The sequence below is a fragment of the Cebus imitator genome, unplaced genomic scaffold, assembly GCF_001604975.1.
Source record: "Cebus imitator isolate Cc_AM_T3 unplaced genomic scaffold, Cebus_imitator-1.0 Scaffold234, whole genome shotgun sequence".
Taxonomy (NCBI): Eukaryota; Metazoa; Chordata; class Mammalia; order Primates; family Cebidae; genus Cebus; species Cebus imitator.
The window spans coordinates 1,754,819-1,761,425 of NW_016107549.1; the positions used below are offsets into that span (position 1 = coordinate 1,754,819).

At 55.3% G+C, this 6,607-nt stretch overlaps 1 protein-coding gene across 7 annotated transcripts in view; it reads left to right on the forward strand.

Moving 5' to 3' along the window:
• HOOK2 (hook microtubule tethering protein 2) overlaps positions 1-6,607 on the forward strand; it is a 17,447-nt gene that overhangs the window by 2,336 nt on the left and 8,504 nt on the right. For 3 of the 7 annotated variants that reach the window (XM_037727579.1, XM_037727580.1, XM_037727581.1), the window contains exons 2-9: positions 1,462-1,547; positions 3,876-3,926; positions 4,008-4,140; positions 4,241-4,308; positions 4,671-4,733; positions 5,433-5,513; positions 5,591-5,751; positions 5,839-5,979. In XM_037727579.1, the coding sequence (XP_037583507.1) occupies positions 1,462-1,547; positions 3,876-3,926; positions 4,008-4,140; positions 4,241-4,308; positions 4,671-4,733; positions 5,433-5,513; positions 5,591-5,751; positions 5,839-5,979 (784 nt within the window). Of the gene's footprint in view, positions 1-754; positions 963-1,461; positions 1,548-1,617; positions 1,698-3,875; positions 3,927-4,007; positions 4,141-4,240; positions 4,309-4,670; positions 4,734-5,432; positions 5,514-5,590; positions 5,752-5,838; positions 5,980-6,607 lie in introns of those variants that run through there. The other 4 variants (XM_017497795.1, XM_017497797.1, XM_017497800.2 and 1 more) reach the window with 3 other exon arrangements.

Consider the following 6,607-nt stretch of genomic DNA (forward strand, 5'->3'; position numbering starts at 1 on the left):
TAGTAGAGACGGGGTTTCACCATGTTGACCAGGATGGTCTCGATCTCTTGACCTCGTGATCCACCCGCCTCGGCCTCCCAAAGTGCTGGGATTACAGGCTTGAGCCACCGCGCCCGGCCTATTTTTTTTTTTTTTTTTAAGCACAGCCGGGATTTCTGTATTTTGGCCAGGCCGGTGTCGAACTCCTGACCTTGACCTCGTGATCCGCCCACCTCGGCCTCCCAAAGTGCTAGGCGTGAGCCTCCGTGCCTGGCCTACATGGATAATTTTTAATTTTTTTGAAGAGACGAGGGCTCTCCATGTTGTGCAGGCTGGTCTCGAACTTCTGGCCAAACTAATTCTCCTTCCTAGGCCTCCCGAAGTACTGACAGTATCCCCTCTCCGAATCCGTAGAAAGTGCCAGGGCTCGCCCCCCCCCCCCCCCCCCCCCCCCCCCCCCCCCCCCCCCGCCGCCTCACACAGATAAAGACTCCGATCATAAAATGGTTAGACACATGAATTTATTTCAGTTGCAGGGAAAAGACGTGAATGCACTTGTGTAACAGGGTGGAGCACCTCCGCCTCAAAAGGATCTCGAGGACCTCCTCACTCCAAAAAGGGCCAGAGGGAGGAAGGGAGGTGGGACCACCGGCAGATGCACAAGGCTGGGCCAGGCTGACCCCTAGCGGCAGGGCGGGTCACGAAGGTTGCCCGGATCCAAGATGGCGGGGCTGGAGGCAAGAGCGGGTGTGGGAGGTGATTACGTTAGCGAGGCGGAGCCTGCGTTGGGGGCGGGGCGGGGCCTGCGCTAGGGGGCGGGGCGGGGCGGCGCTCTAGGCCGAGCGGGAGGTCGGGGCTGCGGGCGCTCGCTGGTGGCGGACCCGGAGGCGGCTGCGGCGCCGGGGCTCTGTGGCCGGGGTCGAATCCGATCGGGAGCCATGAGCGTGGACAAGGCCGAGCTATGCGGGTCTCTGCTCACCTGGGTAGGTCGTGGGGCGGGGCTGGGGGAAGGTGAGAGCCCGCTCCTCTTGCCCGGGATCCTGGCCCTGGTTCGGTCAGCCCCTTGGTGCTGGGGCTGGGTGGTGCAGGGGTCGTCGGCTTGCTGGACCGTTGGACTCTGGCCCGAGCACCCGCCCTCCTCACGTGGCAAGTCTGCGTGGAAAGGACAGGTGAGGCCCCGCCCCTCTGTGTCTGGTTCTAGTGGGGCGAGGGCACAGGTGAATCGGCCTGGTCACGTGGCGCCTGTAGGGTCCAGGTAACTCGTGATACCCCCGTGGCCTGGACGCGCATGGTTTGTTGGGCAGAGGTGAAGTGAGGCCACGCCCCCTCTGGTCTCAGGTGAGCAGAAGCCACTCCCTCGCAGAGCTGCTGTGGCGGAGCAACACCGGCTCCACCACGTGGGGTTTGCTGGCTGGAAAAGTCTGCAAAAGCGGAGTGGTTCGGCACTCCAGGCCCTAACTCTCCCTTTCCTTTACCCTTCAGTTACAGACTTTCCACGTTCCATCTCCCTGTGCCAGCCCACAGGACCTGAGCAGCGGCCTTGCCATAGCCTATGCGCTGAACCAGATGTGAGTGGAGCTGAGGGGGAGGATCCCAAAAGTGTCCCCCAGCCTGCTTATTCCACCTTCTTGCCCCCAGAGACCCATCCTGGTTCAACGAGGCATGGCTCCAGGGCATCTCAGAAGATCCAGGTCCCAACTGGAAGCTGAAGGTGACAGGTGGACTCATGACTAGAGGACAGACTGGTGAACAGATGACCAGGGATGGGCCAGCTAGGCACATGTCCTGGGTGATGGCAGGAAGAGGGACAGATGTCTAGTGATCAACCAACTATTTGTTCATCCATTCATCTATTGAGCATTCACCCTGTGCCAGGCTTGGGCATTCAGCAAGGAATAACACAGACAAATCTGCTTCACACAGCCATCATTCTAGTGACAAGAGACACATACACAACCATAAAAATTAACTTCCAGGCTAGGTGCAGTGACTCATGTCTATAATCCCAGCATTTTGAGAGGCTGAGGTGGGTGGATCACTTGGGGCCAGGAGTTAAAGACAGCCTGGCCAACATGGTGAAACCCTGTTTCTACCAAAAATGCAAAAATTAGCCAGGTATGGTGGTGCACACCTGTAATCCCAGTTTCTTGGGAGGCTGAGAGATGAGAATCGCCTGAACCCAGGAGGTGGAGGTTGCAGTGAGCCGAGATTGAGCCATTGCACTCCAACCTGGGCAACAGAGCAAGACTGTCTCAAAGAAAAAAGAAAAAAAAATCCACACTTTAGATGCCAATAGTTCTATGAAGACAATAAAAAAGCAGGGCCTTAAGAGAGAGCAATGAAAGCATGGGTGGATGATTATGTCAGATGGGTTAATCTCCAAGTGAGATTTGGGGGAACAGTGTTCCAGGCACAGGGAATAGCAGATGCAAAGGCTCTGAGTTGGGAACAAACTTGGTGTGATGGAGGAATGGCAGAGAGGGCAGAACAGAGAGGAAGACGGCAAGATTTGCACAACATGAGGTCATCAGGGGCCTGGCAGGCCACAGTAGGGATGTGGATCCTATTTTTAAGTGCTGTGGAAAGTCAAGGCAGGGTTTTAGCAGAGCAAAGATGCAACCTGGCTTGGGCTTTATAAAGCTCCCCCTGGCTGTGTGGAGAGGAGTAAAATGTAGGCAGCAAAGGTGGAAGAGGAGAGGCAGCTGGTGCATGAATCCAGGTGAGAGGTGACAATAGATGGCTAGGGCTGAAGGATGGTGGGACAGGTGGTGAGATGTGACTTGGTTTTGGGGACATATTAAGAAAGATTGTCACAGTGGCTCATGCCTGTAGTTCCGGCATTTTTGGAGGCTGAGGTGGGAGGATTGCTTGAGCTCAAGAGTTTGAGACCAGCCTGGGCTACATAGCAATACCTTCTCTCTACAAATAAAAAAAGTAGTTAGGTGTGGTGGCATATGCCTGTAGTTCCAGCTACTGTGGAGGCAGAGACAGGAGGATTGCTTGAGCCCAGGAGATCGAGGCTGCAGTGAGCTAAGATGGCACCACTGGCCAGCTGCGGTGGGTCACGCCTGTAATCCCAGCACTTTGGGAGGCTGAGGTGGATGGATCACCTGAGGTTGGGAATGCAGGACCAGCCTGACCAACATGGAGAAACCCCGTCTCTACTAAAAATATAAAAATTAGCCAGGCATGGTGGCGCATGCCTGTAATCCCAGCTTCTCAGGAGGCTGAGGCAGGAGAAACCCTTGAACCCGGGAGGCAGAGGTTGCAGTGAGCCAAGATGGCACCATTGCACTCCAGCCTGGGCAACAAGAGTGAAACTCCATCTCAAAAAAAAAAAAAAAAAAAGTTCGTTGCGGTGGCACACTTTGAGAGTCTGAGGCGGGCAGATCACGAGGTCAGGAGATCCTGGCCAACATGGTGAAACCCAGTTTCTACTAAAAATGCAAAAATTATCTGGGCGTGGTGGCATGCACCTGTAGTCTCAGTTACTCAGGAGGCTGAGGTAGGAGAATCACTTGAACCCAGGAGGCAGAGGCTACAGTGAGCCGAGATCATGCCATTGCACTCCAGCCTGGGTGACAGAGTGAGACTCTGTCTCAAAAAAATAAATAAATAAATTGCAGCACTGCACTCCAGCCTGGGTGACAGAGCAAGATTGTGTCTCAAAAAACTAAAGCAAAAAACGAAACAAACAACACCTTGAAACAAAACAAAGGTGGATAGGCAGACAAAAGGGCAGAAAGCCAGGCAGGTCACCGCTAGAGGAAGGCACATGCATGCAGAACAGGATGAGATGAGCAGGGAATGAGAAATGAGGTGAACAAAGGGATGGGATGTACAGATTCAGAGTGGGAGTCCTCCAAACTTGTCCATAGCTCCTTGCTCCTCCCTAGGTCAGCAATCTGAAGACCGTCTTGCGGAGCCTGGTAGAATACTCCCAGGATGTGAGTAACTGCAAAAGGATTTAGGGGGTTGAGTTGGGAGAAGGGTGGTTCCATGAGCCCCTGACACCCCCTTCTCCCCAGGTCCTGGCACATCCTGTGTCAGAAGAGCACCTCCCAGATGTGGGCCTCATTGGCGAGTTCTCAGACCCGGCAGAGCTCGGCAAACTGCTTCAGCTGGTGCTGGGCTGTGCCATCAGTTGTGAGAAAAAGCAGGGTATGGGGAGCTTAGGGGGTCCCCAGGGGCTGGCCTGAGGAAATCCTCCTTCCTCCCCACCCGACCCCTGGGTCTCAGCCTCCCCCACCTTGATCTCCAGAGCATATCCAGAGAATCATGACGCTGGAAGAATCGGTTCAGCATGTGGTGATGGAAGCCATCCAGGAGGTGGGTGGAGGCGCTCAGTGTGGCAATTGGAAAATGTTAGGGGAGGGGACATCTCTAGGGCAGAGGCAACTGGGCACAGGCCCTTCCCTGGTAAGGTCTAGACTGCCTGGGACTCAGCTGGCCAGACATCTCTGTCTCATGTGTCTGCCAGCTTCTCCCAGCTCTAAGTCACAATCCAGGAGGCTCAAGGGATCTGGCTTCTTTCTGCACTGGAGGCAGGAGGACAGCCACTGGGCTGGGGTTATTGGGCAGAAGTGGCCTTGATGACGGGAGGAAGGAGAGGTTCTCAGGTTGGATATTAGATGCCATGAAGGCTGCCCTCAGATATCCAGTTCATCACAGTGCCCCTTCCCACTCCCCAGCTCATGACCAAAGATACTCCTGACTCCCTGTCACCAGAGACATATGGCAACTTTGATAGCCAGGTAAGAATTTGGGGGAAAGGTGTTCCAGGCACAGGGAACAGCACATACAAAGGCCCAGAGCTGGGAATAGGTTTGCTGTGATTAACCTTATGACTTAACCTTGTTAAAGGTGCAGACCCCATACACACGCTCAGGGCTGCCTAAGGGGGAGGAGCTTGTCCTTAGGCCTGTAGGCCACGCCCATCTTTCAGGGTGCTAGTGACTTCTTGTGCTAGGTCTCCAGGGTTGTGGAATCAATCTTCCTTCCCAGCCCTGTTTTTCTTTTCTTTTCTTTTCTTTTTTTTTTTTTTTTTTGAGACGGAGTCTTCACTTTGTTACCCAGGCTGGAGTACAGTGGCACCATCTCTGCTCACTGCAACCTCCACCTCCCAGGTTCAAGTGATTCTCCTGCCTCAGCCTCCCGAGTAGCCGGGACTACAGGAGTGCATCACGACGCCCCGCTAATTTTTGTATTTTTAGTAGAGATGGGGTTCCCCATGTTGGCCAGGCTGGTCTGGAACTCCTAATCTCAGGTATTCCACCTGTGTCAACCTCCCAGAATGCTGGGATTACAGGCGTGAGCCACCACACCTAGCATCAGACCTCTTTTCGATCCTGAGGGTTTCTTGGCCCCCTCCAGTCAACCCCTAGAGATCTCAGCCTCCCCCCACCCCATCCTTCTCCTGGATCCCTGAGTTCCTCTTCCCCTCATCTTCCTAGTCCCGTAGGTACTATTTCCTAAGTGAGGAGGCTGAGGAGGGGGATGAGCTACAGCAACGCTGTCTGGACCTGGAGCGGCAGGTAGGGCCCGAGGTGAGGGTGGGTCACTTGCATAGCGCCCCTCCAAGCCCCAGCTCATCTTCCTGCTCTGCCTGCAGCTGATGCTCCTGTCAGAGGAGAAGCAGAGCCTGGCGCAAGAGAATGCAGCGCTGCGGGAGCGGGTGGTCCAGCCTGAAGGCGAGGGTACCCCAGGTCTCACTGCCAAGAAGCTGCTGCTGCTGCAGTCACAGCTGGAGCAGTTGCAGGAGGAGAACTTCAGGTGGGGTCAGCTGGGGACTGGGCCAGGGAAGTCAGCGGACAGGGGTGAGGGCAGCCCCCTCATGTGCCCTTTCCCTACCACCCCCAGGCTGGAGAGTGGCAGGGAGGATGAGCGCCTGCGCTGTGCTGAGCTGGAGCGGGAGGTTGCCGAGCTGCAGCACCGGAACCAGGCGCTGACCAGCTTGGCCCAGGAGGCACAGGCCCTCAAGGATGAGATGGACGAGCTGCGGTGAGTGGTGGGTTCCTGGGTCCCCACCATGGGGGCGGGGGAGAAACCTGTTGCCAGAGTTCCCCTCTGATGCCATAGCAGCTCTATAATTTCCCTATGCCCAGAGAACCCCCAATTTGCCCCAGACTCCACAGTGCCACCCAGAGCCCTACAGAATGCCCAAGGCTACATTGCACTGTCCTGAACTCTACCATATCCCCTGAACCCTATACTGTCCCCTCTCATCTTATCTCACATTATGCTTCCAAGACCCTATAGCATCCCTGTGGTCCCCCAAACACAGGAATCTCCCCCACAATGCTCTGCAGACCCCACTGCACCATTTGGGCTTCATAATGTCCCTGGATCCCATGGTACCTTCTAGGACTCCACAATGCAATTACTTTGCAACCCCTTTTGACTCTACTGTGCCTTCTGTAACCACAAAGGGCTCCATTGGGCCCCCATAGCACCCCTGTAATGTAAAAGTCTCAGTGCACAACCCCATTGCACTTCTTTTTTTTTTGAGACGGAGTTTCACTCGTGTTACCCAGGCTGGAGTGCAATGGCGCGATCTCGGCTCACCGCAACCTCCGCCTCCTGGGTTCAGGCAATTCTCCTGCCTCAGCCTCCTGAGTAGCCGGGATTA